This window comes from Oreochromis aureus, linkage group 3, assembly GCF_013358895.1.
Source record: "Oreochromis aureus strain Israel breed Guangdong linkage group 3, ZZ_aureus, whole genome shotgun sequence".
Classification (NCBI taxonomy): domain Eukaryota; kingdom Metazoa; phylum Chordata; class Actinopteri; order Cichliformes; family Cichlidae; genus Oreochromis; species Oreochromis aureus.
This window is the reverse complement of record NC_052944.1, coordinates 41,371,165-41,389,200: the sequence shown is the minus strand read 5'-3', so window position 1 is coordinate 41,389,200 and position 18,036 is coordinate 41,371,165. Positions and strand designations below refer to the sequence as shown.

At 39.8% G+C, this 18,036-nt stretch overlaps 1 protein-coding gene across 1 annotated transcript in view; it reads right to left on the bottom strand.

The window, feature by feature from the left end:
• Positions 1-2,288: 2,288 nt before the first annotated feature.
• The window catches only part of stk26 (serine/threonine protein kinase 26), a 40,353-nt gene continuing 24,605 nt past the window's right edge, over positions 2,289-18,036 (bottom strand). The window contains exons 2-12 of the mRNA XM_031729610.2: positions 16,711-16,779; positions 16,378-16,539; positions 16,114-16,170; positions 15,517-15,625; positions 14,382-14,539; positions 8,462-8,647; positions 6,006-6,148; positions 5,812-5,917; positions 5,182-5,238; positions 4,843-4,970; positions 2,289-4,597 (exon numbers count right to left, since the gene is read on the bottom strand). Of these exons, the coding sequence (XP_031585470.1) occupies positions 4,582-4,597; positions 4,843-4,970; positions 5,182-5,238; positions 5,812-5,917; positions 6,006-6,148; positions 8,462-8,647; positions 14,382-14,539; positions 15,517-15,625; positions 16,114-16,170; positions 16,378-16,539; positions 16,711-16,779 (1,191 nt within the window). The 3' untranslated portion in view covers positions 2,289-4,581. The remainder of the gene's footprint in view (positions 4,598-4,842; positions 4,971-5,181; positions 5,239-5,811; positions 5,918-6,005; positions 6,149-8,461; positions 8,648-14,381; positions 14,540-15,516; positions 15,626-16,113; positions 16,171-16,377; positions 16,540-16,710; positions 16,780-18,036) is intronic.

Genomic DNA, 18,036 nt, shown 5'->3' with positions numbered 1-18,036 from the left:
AAATGGAGCTTGCCTCCAAAATAAACTAACCTGTCTTTATTCTCTTAAATAATTGGTCTTCACTATGTTCCTATATAGTAGTATATTTTTTCATTAGTATAATATGAAATAAATTCTACATGTGTCAAATTGTGTGCCAATACTTGCTGTGTAGTAGAACTAAGACATTAGTCATTCCAAAAATTTATTTGAAATAATATTAAAATTCTCGTTACACAAAGCAGCTGGTGTCGTGCTGCTCCGGGTGGTTGGCTACGGCGGTGATTAGCCTTTCCTCCATATTGAATGAAGAATGAAGGGCTTTGGCTGGGCCTGCCCCTTTGAACTAGGTCAGAGCATCACGTCAACAGGCTCCTGAATGGTTGTCGCGGCGCGATTTGACGCTGGAGTTCAGATTTTTCCAACTCGAGCGGTAGACGCGATACACGCGAATGCACAAAATGCACCACACAAACTGCCGCGTGTATTTTTATTTGCGCTTCAAACGCGTTAGTCGCACTACTTGCTCGCGCGACTGATGCATTTTCGCGACGCAAATCTGCTTCTGAATTTTCGCAGGACCCCCAGTCGCGCTTCATCGCGCTCCTCCATTGACTTTACATGTAAACCTGACGCTCTGGTCGCGTCTATCGCGTTCAGTGTGAACGCACCGTAAGGGCCGAGCATTCTAGGCTGTGTTTTTCTCTTGATGTCTTTATGTGTGTCTTTTATGCAGTCTCTCACTTATTGACAGTATGGTTAAGGATGACTCACCAGAACGTATCACTTTTCCACATTTCTGCAGACCAGTGCCTGTGTTGCTTTTTTGCTTTGTAACCCCTTTCATTGAAGCACTCTATAGCTATGTGCAGTACATGTGTGAAAAGCATACCTAGGTTGGAAAAAAAAAAAAAAAAAAAAATGGATGAAGCAACTGTGATGTTAGCTTTTTGGCCACTGTTACACTACCTTTTGGAGCCAGATTTGACCATATTTGGACAAGTTATCAGTTGCTGGTAAAAAAAAAAAAGAAAAAAAAGAGTGATTGGTCACAACCCTCCTGAAATCTTGGCAGGTAAATAAAAATGTGTATTCCCCAATTGACTGGGAAGTGGTTGCCAAGTGAGAGTCACTAAATGAATATGGTATTGCACTGAAAACCTCTTTTTGATTGATTTGCTCACTGGCAGATCACTATGGTGATCCTGGTCGCATGGAAGACGCAGACTTGTCTACAAACCCTTGCCAATTAATCACCTAGTGGTGGTGAAACTCTGAAAAGTGCATCTATTGGAAAGTACTGATTTTATCATCTTTGACGTTGCTAACCACAGGCAGCAACCTCCACTGCCAGCTGGTAAGGGAAAATATATTTTTCACATAGTAATTAGTGGTTGCCAAGGGAACAACAACCGATCTGTGTGTAACTGAGTTTTGAAGTACAAAGAATACGCCAAGAATCTGCGTTCTTGGCATTACCTTTAATCGTCCATAATTGTCTATATTTCTATGTGATCTTCCTCACTGACTGTCCAAAGTAAAACATAAGCGTCATGTGTATCAACAAAGACCCTTGTTGCTACATCAAAAAGAAATGCTAAGAGAGAATGAAATCCCTGTTGCTGTTTATATGCATTTATAGCTATATGCAAACACTAGCCATACCCTTACCAGATAATCCAGCCTATCAAGCACTGGAATCTAACATTCACAGATTGTGTGGATTGGACTGAAGTCATGTGGAGTCTGTTTTGGTCCCAGTGGACCAGTGAACTATTAGCAATGTGGTAGTTGTACTGGCTTTAACCTTTCCCACAGACTAAAGTGGTGGTCAATTTGATCACGATCAGATGATCTGAATTTCACGTTGTGTTATTTAATGTTGCCATACTGCTGTATTTGGAGACATTATTTCAGACTAATGGCAATGGTTTAAAAATAGAGCAAAGCAAAAATAATAAAACAATCAAACACCAATAAAAAGAAATAATTTTTAATCTGTGTGAAAATGACTAAATTCATCTTGATGTCTGTTGGAAAAAGACCTTCTAGGACTTAAATATAAAGTCTTTGTGTGTGGGTATGATGCCTTCATAATGTTGGTGGAATCATTTTCTGGGTGATGTAGTTAGATAATGTATTGTTACTTCTGTAGAAAAAAAGTGAACTTTGGGTTTATATATTACAGTTGCACTTTGTCAATAAAGGATTAAAAACAAGAAGACAATTGTGTTAAAATGAATAAAGTGCAAAAATATATAATAAAGGAACTCATAATCACTGAATAAAACCCAGTGAAAGCAGCTGAATCAAACTTAAATATTTATTCATAAAACTCTAAGTCCCGCTACAAAAAATGAGTACATTGCTGTAAAATCTTACATCTTTCACTTTACATCTCCCCCTCAACAAGCATTGTATCCCTTATGATATATATATATAAAAAAAAGACAAAAATATACAGCGACTGAATTTTATAGTGTCTTTGGTACAAACTATCAGTAAAACCTTCAACTGCAGGTCCCTTCATGCCCTTGAAAAAACCTGCACTACTTTCCAATGTTGTCTATTAAGGAAGACATCGTAAAACTTTCTGACACAATCTTACCAAGTTTTCCAAAATGCTACATATAATGAAGCAGCCACTGGAAGACCTTTGTGTCTTAACTACATGTCAACATGTATTCTTTATAAAAAAAAAAAGAAAAAAGAAAAAAAAAAGATTCCTTTAATCTCACTGGGTGTGGGTTATCAAACGTAGTTACATTTATGGCAGCCATTTTCATCATTTCAACATCCTGTGCCTCAGTCAAAAAGACCGGTCAGTGACTGCATGGTAACCTCCAGTTGCTAAGAATGAAGGCGTATCCGCCTAATCAGTTGGCAAGTGATAAAAGTGTTTGCATTGAGTGTGTTGCACTGAAAGACTCGTGATTGCTTCGGTCACTAGCAGCTTGCCATGATTGCCAGCAGTCTGCATGGAAGATGGCGACTTATCTGCAACACTAACCAAACACCAAGTGGTAGTGAAACTGGAAAAAATTGTAATGGAAACAAAGGACATGTGCCTTATGAAATGTATTGGTTTCAGTGGTAAGCCAAATCTACAAAGGAACATTCTTTGTTTCCAGTTGGCACCACATTTTTCAAGGTTTCATTACCACTTGGTGTAGTTGATCAGTGTAGACAATTTTTGCATCTTAGGTACAAACTATAAACAACTGTGGCAATCTGCTAGCAACCAGAGCAATTGGTAGGAGGTTTGCATTGGACCTAGCAGGTGCAAAAACACTCCAGCAACCACTTGCCAATCGATTGGGGACTACACATTTTTTTCCCCCTCTACTAGGTCACCAATTGGTCTCTAAGCCTGTGTGATTAAAACCTTAACTGCTGCTAATTAGAGAAGGGCAGTAACAACAACAGCTATCTAACTTACTGTTTTGCAAGCTACTAAATATTTAGCTAGCAAGACTCTCGTAGCCCCCCCAAAATATATCTGGACTAACAGTTGTGTGCTGCCAGTGGCTTTGTTACTAAAAGTAACTAAACCAGCCTTATCCACATGGTAGCCATTTTCAGCATTTCAACTACTCACATCTTGCCAACAACTTTCAGTAGCTACAGTAAGCCTACCAGTTAACAAGCAACTGGCTACCTAGCCAAGCTAGCCAGAGACTAGTAGCTCTCAAAACTGGAGATAAGCTTTTAAAATTGACGGGGAAATTTAAAAGTTTAGGGACATTTGGACATTAAAAAGTTCCATAAATCCCCCACATTTGTACCATTTTAGAGTAGGAGGCTTTTCACCTTGAATATTCAAGAAAGTCGCTATACAAAACAGTAAAACTGAAGGATCTAAACTGCTTTAATGGAAACCACCTTGAATGAATTCTGGGATCAGGGAACTGTAATTGAAAGACATTACTGAAAAACAAAAACAAAAAACAAATGTAATATTGGCATATCATCTGTCTCAAGTGCTACTAAACAAGAATAAAGACATCTACAGACTCCAGGCAACTCATGACACAAAAACATATGACTGCTGATGGATGAGAACCTTCTTTGGTATTACATTTCCTTCGTGAGCCATTTCTACAAAGACCTCTTAAGAAAACAAGTGACAGCAGAAAATGTAGAAAATGACTGATAACAAAAAGAACTAAGGCACATTATGGTAATCAAGGCAGATCAGAAACATGACTTAAGTACTTAAAGACCTAAGATATGTCTCTTAATTATCCTCAAACATTAAACTCAAGAAGAATTCAGGGATCCTATGAAGGGAAAAAAGCTATAGACCAGATTTTATTTTCGTTATTGTTGTGGATTTTTTTCAAAATTAACCATAGGGAGATAATAGGTTTTCAACCAGCAGCAGGGAATATATATGTATATGTATAATATAGTGTATATATTACATTGGTAGTGTGTGTGTGCATGCGTGTGAGTGTGTGTTGAGATGTGTGTGTGTACAGCGAGCAGATACTGCACAGCAAATCTGCCTCGTTTTCATCATCCAGCAGCGTCACCGTAAAGGAAACACAGTCTCTCTCTCTCTTCATGTTTTTTCTTTTTCTGGGTCGATCCGTCCATCTTTCAATTTGTTGTGTATCTGAGGAGGGAGATATTTGGTTAACAAATGATGCGAAGGAGGATACAAATGTCCTGTTCTGAATAAGGCAAAGGAGGGAGAAAGAAACAGGATGAAGGGCAAATAAAAGCATCATATTCTGGCATAAATAAGAGAATAAACTTCCAATAAAAGAAATTGAGTAATGAGAGAAGGTTGTCATAAATAATAGAAAGAAACAGGAACGCAACGCTGTATTTAGAAAAGGAAGGTTACACTTCTGGTACCTGGCAATGATATGCGTGACCATCTTGTCCGTGATGCCTGGACAGATATCTTCAGCTATTCGAATGTTGCGTTCCAGCTCCTCGATGGCCAACCGCTGCTCAGAGTGCTCCTTGTGCTGTTGCTTCAACTACAGAAGAAGACAATAAGAATCATTTTTGAAAATCTTTTTTTTTAAATTTTAGCTCACTTCTCTCAGGTTACGACAAAGCCCTCTGGAAAAAATCTACGCCAAAGCCCAAAATCAATGGCAGGATAACTACACATTCCCTGGTCCCAAAAACAGTGTCTGAAACAAAAGGATGAGTGTATTGATGTTTAGGAGACTTGTGTATACCAACCTCCGTGAAGACTGGGGAGATGACTGTGGTGAGACTGGCAGATTTACTCATCTGATCCTGAACCCGACGATGAAGAGGACAAGAAAACAAAAGATGGTGAGAATCTGAGTTATACTGACCTCTGACGTCCTCATATTGCATTTAAAAAAATGTCTGAAGTGTGTACACATTGCAAAGACTGCAACCTGTCATCTGCGCAATGTAAATGACACATCAGCAGGTTTTCTCTGCATTAACATTGAGCAGAAGTACTTTGACAACACACTGCAGAATTCCAAAAGGGGGTCCAACCCAGTACTAGCAAGGTGTAACTAATAAAGTGGCTGGTGAGTCTAGATGATTGAGACTGAGGCATTACTATGAGACCATTATGGACCAGATTTCTGATTTGACTTTAATCCTCTCAAGGCAGGCGTTGCAGATTTGCAACAACCTGATTACCCCACATACATATTTTATGAGTTTTTTTACTCAGAAGTACCACTGCAGGACTTGGTTGTGCATTAGCAACTAAAACTTAATTTGAGCCTGAGAGGGTTAAAATACAAGTAAAAACAACCACAAGTTAAAAAACAAAGTCACACACAAAGGTTTTATTTCCATGTATACTAACACACAAGTGGTACTAACATTTCCATTGAGGATGGTCCTGCTATCTGACTTGTCCTGCTTCTTCTTACGGACGGTGGTGAAGGACCACTCTGGAGACTCGTTGTTTTCCTTATTGCTGGATTCACTTAAAGAAAAAAATGAACACATTTAAATGCACAGATAGATGTCGGACCTCTCTGCTGACACACTCCAGCTGAATCAAGTGAAATTACCTGTCAGAGTCGTCTGAACTGTTGTCACTGTGGTCCTCCTCCTTCCACCTCCTGTACCTGTCAATCAGCTCGCTGAGATAGGACGTCTTCTTGCAGTGTTTGACGATGAACTTGTGTTTGAGCAGCTCCTTGGCTGTGGGACGCTGCAGGACAAGAAAACAGATTTTATTTTTTTGTTTTTTTGTTTTTTTTTAGAAAAGAGAGAAAAAAACCCAAAACAGGTCATGATGTTATTAGTCTATAGATTTAAGATGGAAAGTTAAAGAAATAAAATGATTTTCATTTTTCCTGGAGATGGAGAAAAAGAAATATCAGAAAGAAAGTCAGAAAACAGAAGTGACCAGCAGGGGGCAGCAGGATCCAACTTAAACCACACAGAGAAAACAGGGAAGCTGTCCTGAAATATTCAAACCACCCAAACTGTAGGAAATGAAGCCATCTGCGCCAAGCTCACAAAATACTAAAGGAGTTTACAAGGATGGCGACTCAGCAGGCAAAGCCACCAATCAGAAGCCTGAGTTGCCCTTGATGCCCAATAGAGTTTGTGTGTGGGTGACTGTTAGATATAAAGTGCTGCATGAATGGGACTTTTAGCAGAAAGCACTCTGTGTGCTCAATCAGAGTAAAAACGCAGAATAGAAGTCCCAGTCCATGCTACTGTTTCCCAACACTGACAGCTTATGAATAATCTGGGGTCAATAACGCCACATATGTGGTAGCCTGCCTCTCTCTACAGCTGAAAATGCTAACATTTATGACTGATACAACATTAGTAGTAGTACAAGTGTAAACTAACTGCTGTAGCTGTGCTAGTTATTCATATTACTAGCTAATGTAAACACAGTCTAAGACGTGTATGCCGACAGCCTCGTCACTGCCAGGAAATTGAACTCGTCAGCTTTGCTAGAAAGTATACAGAACACTGTAAATGTTGCCTAAATATTGACAAGAGCGCCACTTATCCAAGTGCTTCCCACACCCTGGTGGGCCCAGCTGGGAAGCGGATGGTGTTGACTCAGGCTACATCAACTCAGCCCCAGGTTCACCTTATATCAGCCAGATGTCAGGTGTGTGGTGATATCTGGACCACGTTGAGCTAACGCAACTTCTAGGTCCATAAATGAGCTGTAAACGCCAAACGTAGCCCAGGTTTGACAACTGGACAATCTGTGTCTGGAACTGGTTACAATCTAACAATTTTCTCTGCTGCATGTGGTCACCAGTGTAACAAATACTAAGTAGCAAATTAGTTTTGCAGTTCAACCTACTGGTTATTAAGTTAATTTTTCGAATAACAAATCTGTTACTGTTACAATGTTTCTGGCTGCCGCTCATAATGCTATTCAGTTTCTCAGACTTCTTTCTAGCTGAACAGTGACAAATGCACGTGCCAGAGACAAGATTTAGGGAAAATTACTTGAGTATAAAAAAAATACTGAACTTTTGAAAGCAGGTGACTCATAATGTGTCATAGTCTCATAGACATCCAGAGTCTTTCGGTGACTCACAAACTAACAGATACTAAAACTAAGGATGTTTTCCTTTACATTTTTAGTTTAGTTGAGTTAGTTCTCTAGGAAGTTCGCAAAATTGTTTCACTTAGTTTTCTTTTTTTTTCAAAAGTTTATTTTTTTATTTTATTTGAGTCAACTAAACTGTATTTTCCACATTGAGTTGTAGTTTTTAAGTTTCATTTTAGCTAGCTATAATAACACTGGATCTTTTACACTGTCGGCTAGTAAGGAGCTCCATCAGCCAGCTACAAACAGACCGAGTGGGGCAAATTAAGGAAAATTAAAGCGAGTTTCTGGTGATGTGGTGAAAGAAATGCAAATATCAAAATGCTAAGCAGTGAGTTAAACTCAGTACATTTGGAGGTAAATGTACTGAAGGCTACATGAACTCTGGGTTTATAACAAAACACACAAGGCAGCTTATTTTGGGTAATTGAAAAAAATGACCTCAAAGTTACCAACACTGGTGGTCACATAAATGCAACTGCTCCAGCTCTTTCCCCATAAAGACGAGATCTGACGAACTCTCCTGTACACTTAATGGCGTTTGATGCGGCAGTATACATCAATAAAGACGTGGTTTGACGATCCATTGGGATCATTTCTGGGTTTTTCCCAAGGGCAGAGACCACCCTCACTATTTTCTGATGCACACCCTGTTTTTTTGTTTGACAAGCAGGAGTGAAATGCATCAGAAATCACTTAGTTCAGAAAAGAGAAACATGGATTACTCCAAGTAGGATTTAAAGGAGTAAAGCGCTAAAGTAAAACCAGAAATGTCTCAGAAATGCAGAGAGAGAATTTTAAGCACTTAAAACAACGCAGATTTTTAATGTGAATAGAACTCAAAGGATATGGCAGCTAAAAACTTTTAAATTACAGAAACCCCAAAGGTTTATCGCAATAAATGCTGACTGTGTGTGGGTCAGCTGTGAGTCTTACAAAAGAAGGGTCCTTGTTGAGGCAAGCCTCTGTGAACTCTTTGAAGCTCTTGGAGAAATCACCAGTCAGTGTTGGAGGAGGGGATTTGGGGATGTGGAAGAGCACTCGCATTGGATGCATGTCGGAGTTCGGCGGTTCCCCCTTGGCAAGTTCGATGGCCGTGATGCCCAGCGACCAAATATCCGCCTGGGAGGGACAAACAAACACATTTACATGTTATTGACAGTGATCAAAGTTTTAAACAGACTTTTTGCATGTTTATAGGTGGATTATGGGTATGTAAAGCAGACATACCCAGACAGCACAGGGCATTTTGTATTCTTAACAACAAAGTGATGGGAACACATGGAGGAATCTTAATTTTTTTTAAACCTTATAAATGACATTAAACATTCATGTGATTGGGTAAAGATTAGTTTAGCACAACTTTATTACCTAAGTTTATACAGGAATACAGTCTGTACAGCTATTAATACATAAAGGCAGAACCACACCAACATGCTGAGTCAGGCTGACTTTCTGTTTGCACGGTGGCTGTGACACCCACTAAACATATGTCAAGCTGGTTAGGAGGAACACACACACACACACACACACACACACACACACACACACACACACACACACATAAAAACACACACACTCAGACTCAGCAGTTACTCATGCATGAACGATTGAATATCCCATCTTCTCAACTTGCTCTAACAATCATGTGGCAGACCAGGCAAGAAGCAGACATTGTCTTATATAAATACACACACAGAGTTCAGCTGTAGCAGTGCTGTTCAGGATCACATTACTACAGGATGCTCAGTCACTATTTGATTGTTAACTCTGCCAGCTCCATTACAGTCACACTGACCATATGGCAGCATGTGGTAGGAAGCCGTACACACGCACACGTACACAGTCCTATGGACACTCAATAAATACCTACAGAAATTTATAAAACTACTTGATCTTATATGATCTTAGTCACAGGAAAATGACCAAATTTGTGTCTGTGGCCCGTTAGTTAAGTTGCACTCACAAAAAACCTAATAAAACTCCAGCAAATAGAAAAATGCTGCAAAAGCACTAAAAATACAAAGAAAGTCGAATAACATTTTATTCATATTGGCACAAATCACAACAACGATCACCTCAAGGTCCTACAAAAGATCCAAAATGACCCCTTTGAGCAAGCACCTGGTGACGGTGGGAAGGAAAAACTCCTTTTTAACAGGAAGGAACTTTTAGCAGAACCAGGGTCCAGAAGGGACAGCAACGTGCTGTGACAGGTTGGGCATGAGGGAAGAAAGACAGGGCAAAAACAGAAGGGTTCCTGGGGACACAATATCGTGACGGACCACCGGCAGAAGAAACAAAAACCAAAACACACAAAGGATTGCACTGAGTCACGCTTAAAAGAAGCACGGATTTCATCATTGCTGTGAGGGGGAAAACAAGACGAGGTAACGTGCGTTTTAATCAGTGATTCATATAATACTGTATATTCATGTTAGCCATTTACTGCTAGCTTGTAACTTCCGCAGGTCGAGCACTGCATTATTGTTTTCCCAATAACACTTCCGTTATGTTTCATCATTTATTTATTTTTTAGCTTTTGCAGTGTTTTCTTTCCTCTAATGTAATGTCATCAATTCTCTAATATGTAGAAGAATTAAAAAAATTAGTTCTGTGTCTGGAAAGGTTTTTTTTTTTTTTTTCAAAGTCCAAGTATAAACAAAAACTATCCAGGTGAGTGTATGCACAACTCTCAACTGTAGCTCAACATAACATAAAAGGAAGGAGGCACCACCTCGTTGAACTATTAACCTAGCTGGAGGCAGACCAGTATTATTTAATAAATAAATAAATAAATAAATAAATAAATAAGGTGCTCCAAGCCTCTTCCACCTCTAATACAGCCAAGTGATGCACAGCAGCTGATCTGTGCAACAGCCCAACCCTTACACTTATCTACAGTTCGATCTAGCTGAGGTTCCCCCCACTTCCTGTCTGTTTTTTTTTTTTTTTTTTACTTCTACGGACTAAACCACAGGAAACTGTGGTGTTGGTGGCAAACAGTAGGGCAGAGTTAAAGAAACATATCCAACTTGTAAATACGTTTACATTTCTCAGTCACGTCACTGTCATGAATCAGCCTCTGGCAGGCTTCTCCTCTGTAGTTACACTGCTCTCAGGCTAATGGCTGTTCAGGCCAGTCACTGAAAAACAGGGCAAGACTTAGAAATATAACTGAATTATGGGTTATGAGTGGCCATAACATAAACTAAAAAGATTATTTTTGAGAAAGTTGAAAATACTGCTGGATGACAGAGGAATGGAGGAAGTGCTTCTGTAAATGGTGTGGAGATTCAAATACTTCTAGTCAAAGTCACATGGTCGATGTATTAATAGGACAACTGACAGTCTGTGACCGAGTCTGATATGAGATCAGGCATCACACACACACACACACACACACACACACACACACACACACACACACACACACACACACACACACACAGCAAAGTACAATGGCTGTCTTCTGTTTGCAGGCTTGTTCTAACTTCTCAGGTTACATTTACATAACCGTTGGCGAAGTCTCCAAACCGCCTTCGGTATTTCAACAAGTTGCACTTTGTCTTCCTTCCCTTTAAAGAGAGTAAAAAAAAAAACAACAAAAAAAACAGTACAGGCTCAAACATTCATTCATACTTGAACCTGTTTTTGTTCTTCAAAAACTACATGACTATTACTTTAAAAGTACAAAAGAAAAAAATTTAAATGATAGTCTCCTCCTATTTGAGCAATTAAACTTTGCCAGAAAGATAATGAACGAGTCCGGCTTACATTAGTTTTTGGTCACATTTCCAGGTGATTTCAACAGTTTTATACACCTTTTATGTTACCTGATCCCTCTGAGGCCAAAATACACAACAAAAATCACAAAGGCATGCAGAGCAGAGGCAAACCGCACATGAAGGCAGCGTTATATATACGCACAAAGACACGTGATTCAAATCACATCAAGAGATCAAGTGAAAACACCCTAATGGATCTGCCTTATTTCCACAGAACACACACTTATGAAACAAATAGACAGAAAGCAGCTCCACCTCATTATACAAATTTCATCAGAGCTTTGCTCTGTGACCGGCATCAAAACCTGCGTGTTTGATGCCAGCAGGTGCATTTCTACCTCCATTCACTGCTGAAGTCTTTGTTTTGATAGACAAACAAAGGACACGGTGAGGGAATCCCTTCTAAACTGCGGACAAAGTGGACGATCATCATCATCCTCATCAATTAAAAGCTCAAATCACCAGCCCACAGGATGGCAGCGGCGTCTCCATTGGATGCAAATAAACACGAGAGGACTGTGGAAATAATGCAAAACGGGCCACAACAACAAATCCACGTGTGTCGGGTTGCTACAGCAATACGCAAACAGAGCAAGAGGAAAATCACACAGCTGGATAGCCTATTTTTTTTAATTTTTTAAGACCTGACGGGCTTTTCAAAACAAACATGAGGATATTACAAAGCAATATTTGCTTGTTCTGCATGTTGACAACTTAAATTAAGCAGATTCGAAAAAACGAAGGCCCAACGGCAGCCTGTCTTGGTATAAGGATGGGTGTTGTTTGAATTAACTAGGAAAATTTGCACTAATCTAAAAGATGGTTCTTTCAAAGTAAGTCTCAAACACTGATTAAAAGATTTCTGTTAAAGGCTTTTCCATTCAGGTGTTGTGCATAGGTAACAGTAATAAATAAAAAGGGAGTTTAAGCAAATCCAAATCCTACTCCTAACCCCGGTAGGTTTCAAGAGGTTAGACTGTGCGTCAATGTGCTTGAGAATCATTTCCGAAACTTCACTTCAGGCTGAGGCAAACAAAACAAGGCATCAAAGATTTATCATCGTACTTACGCAGCTAAAATGTGCACAATCTTCAGTTTTCCTCATAAACCTGTAAAATGTAATTACTCGGTTCCTCAAACAAACAAAACGGGAAGTGTGGGCATATTTAAAAACCTTTTATTTAACTTTTCTTAATAAGACAGATGTTTGAGGATGATGAGAGTTTGGAATTTCAAAGCAGAGTTGCTGCTAATGCTACGCTAAACTCTGACATAACCGCTAGCACCATCGCTCTTAAGACTTCATTCACACAATAAAATCTTTAATCTGCAAAGATGAAGTTTAGCTTTCAGCTCCATCATGTTTTAATTACCTCCCTCACAGTTTTGGTTTCTGTGACTTCCACTTTTGGGTTTAATAAAGTTCTGTCTTTTTATTAGTTGCTAAATACAGCACACAGTTGTTTAACCTGACCTTATGCAGACCTAAAGGTACCACACTGGTGCCTGGTTATGTACATCTTCAGCTATGCAGATTGAAGGATATTAAGGATATGCTACCAATGTAACCATGCTCGCCTGGAGGGGGATGTCTATTAACTGGAAGGTCAGTCCCAGCTCCTCCAGTCATGCTGAAGGGTCTTTGCACAGGATACCGGAAGACAAATTGCTCCAAATGCATCCACTACAGCGACTCTGTTAGTTGTAAAGTGCTTGACGGTACTGAATAAAGTACTGTGTGAATGGGTGAATATGGCTTGCAGTAAAAAATGCTTTGACTGCTCAGTTAAATTAACAGCATGTGCTCAAATTGAGTAGAAAAGCACTACATAAGTACCAGGCCACTTACCATTTCGCCTGGCAGTGAGGACACTATGTGCAGGTCGCAGGCTGAGAGGAAGAATCGTGCAAAAAACACTGAACAAGGGAAAAATAAACAAACAATGGCTGCATGTGGACAGTTTTCATTCTTTCCAGTTCTCACGTTCAAGGCTTATTGAAATCCTATATTCTCCGAGGCATGAGCTAAGCTAAAGCTCCAATAACAACACTCCACAAGAGCTGCCCCACTTGTGACACTACGCAGCTACAACAGGTAGAAGAACGTCAGCAAATCTCTGTGTAGTGTTTGTATTTGTGACTATGAAAAGCTATTAGCTGAATATAAGACTAGTTTTATACTTGATTTTGTTGTGAACCTTGTCCAAAGTCATTAAACTTATGAGAAAATCCTTTTCTCTCAAGTTTAACACATTTATTAGACAACCACACAATATAAGGTTTTATGCCACATCTGTCCTAAATCAACAGTGTAGCTAATCCACCAGTATATGCAAGCTCGTTAAATGAAATCCAATTTTAGGCTATATTTTTTGGGAAACCCCCCCAAAAAATATACATGCAAAAACGACGACAACAACAAAAGTCTAAAAATAAATGTGAAAACTCGCTTTGCCTACAGTCCTTTTGTGCAAATTAGACACATATAGAAAGGTATGACTGTCATGCCGTGCATACTTATGGCACCTCAGACATAATTGGATAATTACAGTTTCAGGGAGGGGGCTGAGTGGATGTGAAGAAGGACAGCACAATAGAAAGTATTTCATTTGTTTTACATTTAAGTCTTTCGTGTATTGTCTCCGGCTCCAGTGCAGACGCCGTTTGTACAACTGCAACTAAAACGTACATTAATGAAATTAAATTCTGATCAAATTTGGCAGTTTTTTTTTTTTTAAGCACATGCTCAGCAGAGTTGTCGAGCTTATTGTTACATGGCTGTTGTTGACTTTAAGTTACAGTTTCATACTGAGATGGAAGTGGAAGTACATGCTTCAGGTTTTGATGAACTTTTTCCATGTTCACGCTGTCCTGGTGATGTAAACAAGCAGAACCGTTGCATAAGACACTTCCTCCAAATGTCTCTTATCTGTACAGCCAGAGTTTGCTCATTTTGAATAAATTTGAGGTGGTTCTTCATTCTGAAATTCCCACTACCTTGGAGCTTGTAAGCTAAAGATTATGAATGGCCATTACGAAATCTGCAGCAGTATAAATGGGTGTCTTACCTTGGAGTCGTAGGCGGACTGCTGGATGACCTCGGGAGCCATCCAGAATGGCGTTCCCACAAAGGTTTCCCTCTTGATCTGCGTGTCTGTCAGCTGACCTGCCACTCCGAAGTCCGCCAGCTTCACCTGACCCTGCTCCGACAGCAGGACGTTGGCAGCTGCAGAGAAGTAAATAATTTAACCTTTCTGCAACATCATCAGACTGAGTAACATAATCAACTAATGGCAGTTATTTTGTGCAATAAATGTAATTCTGATTCTAATGCTGTCAAATTAAACTCAAATGGCAAAAGAATTCCAGATTTCCACTAAAGCAGCCATCCTTCTTCCCTGAACCCTACAGCTAAGATGTTGAGTGCAAAGTTAGCACATATTAAGGAATAGCTATCAGTTTCTGGGGGTTTGAAATAATCTATCGCAATAATCCTCGACTCTTTCCTCCATCAAGTCGACTTCTGACGACCTCCCCTGTACTCTTAATGAGTTTTGACACATCAGTATATATGTATAAAGACGTGGTTTGACGACCATTAGACTAGTTTTCTGTGTTTTTCCAAGAGTATCTGCACAGGCAGAGATCCCCCTCACTAACTTCTGATGCACGCCCAGTCATTTTGTTCCATAAGCAGGTTGAAATATGACAGAAAACTGCTTCAGGCATTACTCCTAGTAGGCAATCAAGCGGTAAAGATTTAAACACATCGGTGTGAATCAAACTACTCAGAGCTCATGTTAAACCTGCTCTCTGGCCTGTGTGGACGTATCTTTAGTATAAATCTTCCTCAGCCTCCTTAGAGCTGTTTCGCAGTTGGGAATGAGAACATGTTGAACTTCTTCATCATTTCTATGAGGGTGTTTAATTCCTAGCTCAGTAATACTTGAGTGTCACAGCCTCGCAGAATATGACAATCTTTTGTCAAATGTGAGAAAATTAAGTAGCGATCAGTTTCAACAGAAAGCCTTCTGCATGAATCCTGCAGCGTTAATTAAATAGACTGGCTTCCGATGAAAGATGTCGTGGAGATCAATTGTGGGAAGTTTTGTTTCCCCCCAAGGCACCAACACCTGCATCTATGATATATCTGAATCAGTGTTGGAGGTCCAGGCTCTACAGTCTACGCAGCACCTGCCGCACCTTTGATGTCTCTGTGGATCTTCTTCTCAGAGTGCAGGTAGTCGAGCCCTTTCAGGATCTCCTTCAGCATGGTGGCAATTTGAAACTCATCAAACGGGCCCGCCCGCAGCTGCGCACACACACACACACACACACACACACACACACACACACACACACACACACACACACACACACACACACACACACACATGCAGAGTGATGACACGGGTATAAAATGCACTGTGATATGCCGGAGACTCACAAACACACCCTATTCCAGTTTCAATCAAGACAAGTCCCAACACAGAAAACTAGACAATCAAATGTTAATGAATCAGATTTTCTCATTTTAAACAGACTTTGAAAACTTTGTTTTTATTTTGATTAAAAAAAAATTAAAGTTGAATTTCTCTGTATTTATGTGCAAACAGATGTTTATTATCATAAGTGAGAATTCTCCAAAAGAGGGAGGATGAGACTAAAGGAGGGGAGATTTAACGCTTTATGCATCTATTAGTGATACTTCAAACATTGGCTGTAGTCATTACTTTATATTACTTCACTTTCTAGGTTTCATGGACAATAAATCCTCTAGAAATGGACTTAAGGACTCACCAAGTCGAGTGCTGAGCCCCCTCCAAGATACTCCATGATGATCCACAATTTACTTCCCTGAATAACAGAGAATTACAAATAAACTTCCAACAATGTGCCCATAAAAATGACTCAACTACAATATTCTGGGAATAAAAAAAAAATTCCTTAGTTCGCAGTAGGTGAACACTTTTACGTGGAAAAACAACCCTCCCCACTCCTGTGGAATTCCTTTTAAACCTGAATCAGATCGACTTCTGGGCTGAATGGAAATATCCGCCTTACCTTCAGGTAGGAGCCGTAGTACTTGGTGATGTACGGACTGTCGCACTGACTGAGCACCGTGATCTCCTGCTGGATGTCCTCGATCTCATCCTCGGCCTCCTCAAGATCGATCGTCTTGATGGCGACGACGCTCTGAGTGCGGTTATCGATGCCTTTGAAGACCTGCGGAAGGAAACGGGAAGCAGAGAAGGGAAAAAACGTGGATATAAGAAAACGAAAGAGGATCACCAGGAGAGGAAGAAGAGAAAGAGAGATGATAAAATGATAAAATGAGGGGAAAAAAAGAAGTGAAACTAGGAGAGAAGATGACAAAAAATGATAAATTACACCCACCTCTCCAAAAGACCCTTTTCCAATACGATCCAATTTAGTGAACAGCTCCTCTGGATCGAGCTGAGTACTCTGAGGAGAGGAAGAACAAAGAGTTAACAGGAGTTAACAGCCCTTTGACAGAAATAACATTAATAAAGTATTAGCAAAACTACCGGTCTCAAACAAATTAGGATAAATGCAGAGCACCAAACAAACACAAACAGACTCACACTGTTCACTTGCAAATAGATTAAAAACACATTTCTATCATTTCTAATATCCAGAAGCAGATATCTGACTTATCCAGAAGTCATTTGCATGCTGGGCTAATCGTTGTACAGACATCATGACGTGGAACGGCCAGTCTGATTCTGATAAACATCTCTTGTTATTAAATAAGCTGTAGTTTGTAAAAATACTTTCAATTTCCATGGCAAATTATTTGGCAACGGAAAACAAGATTTCTGTTACTGTAGCTCAGCAGCGCTGTGACACTTGAGATCAAATGGATCCAAAAACATTTGCACATCCTGTGTGTTTATTACACATTTGAATATTATATAACGTCCAGTAAAACTCTGTTGGCTCATGAGTGTTAATGCAACAACACACTGAGCTTATTCAGGCGGGCCACCCAGGTGTTACAATCACGTGTAAACTGATCAGGAATTACTAGTAAACGATTAACTCTTATTTTGAAAGTTCAGGCCATTCTATACGCTCCTTCCCATCTTGCCTCAACTATACCATCCTGGACTCCAGCCACCCGCAGGAGCTTAGTTTAGGGGCTTATCCTCTAAACTTTTCAAGATGAAACCTCCTCCAGAGCAGGTCACGTGAGATTAACAGGTATGAAACCACAGCCTACTGACCAATCAGTTCTCAACAATCCAATTCCCCAAACTGTGTGTGTATTCCAAGAAAGGCCCGTGGATCTCAGCGCTCAGGTGTCAGGAGGGTTTCAAGAGCGTCTAAAGTTTTTGTCTGTCTAGATTTATACAATCTAGATTCTTTTCTCCTGTTGGCTGCAAGCTAGTTTAACCCCCCCCCCCAAAAAAAACAAGAATCTCAATATGGTAATATGATCCTAAAACAGGGAACCTATTTGTACCTGTTGACCTTATAGGCTATTGTTCTTCATTTACCATCGCAGCTAAAGGAATAGACCTAAAACTCTGTTAAGCACTTCAATAAACAGTGAGTCAATGTAATGGATTTTCACCTGTTAGATCCTCCCTTGTTTGCTCTATAAATCTAATTTCTAAGAAAGACCTGTTCAAGTTAGCATCCACACCCTAGCTGTAGCATAAAACATTACAGGCCTTTCAATAAAAACATCCACCGGCC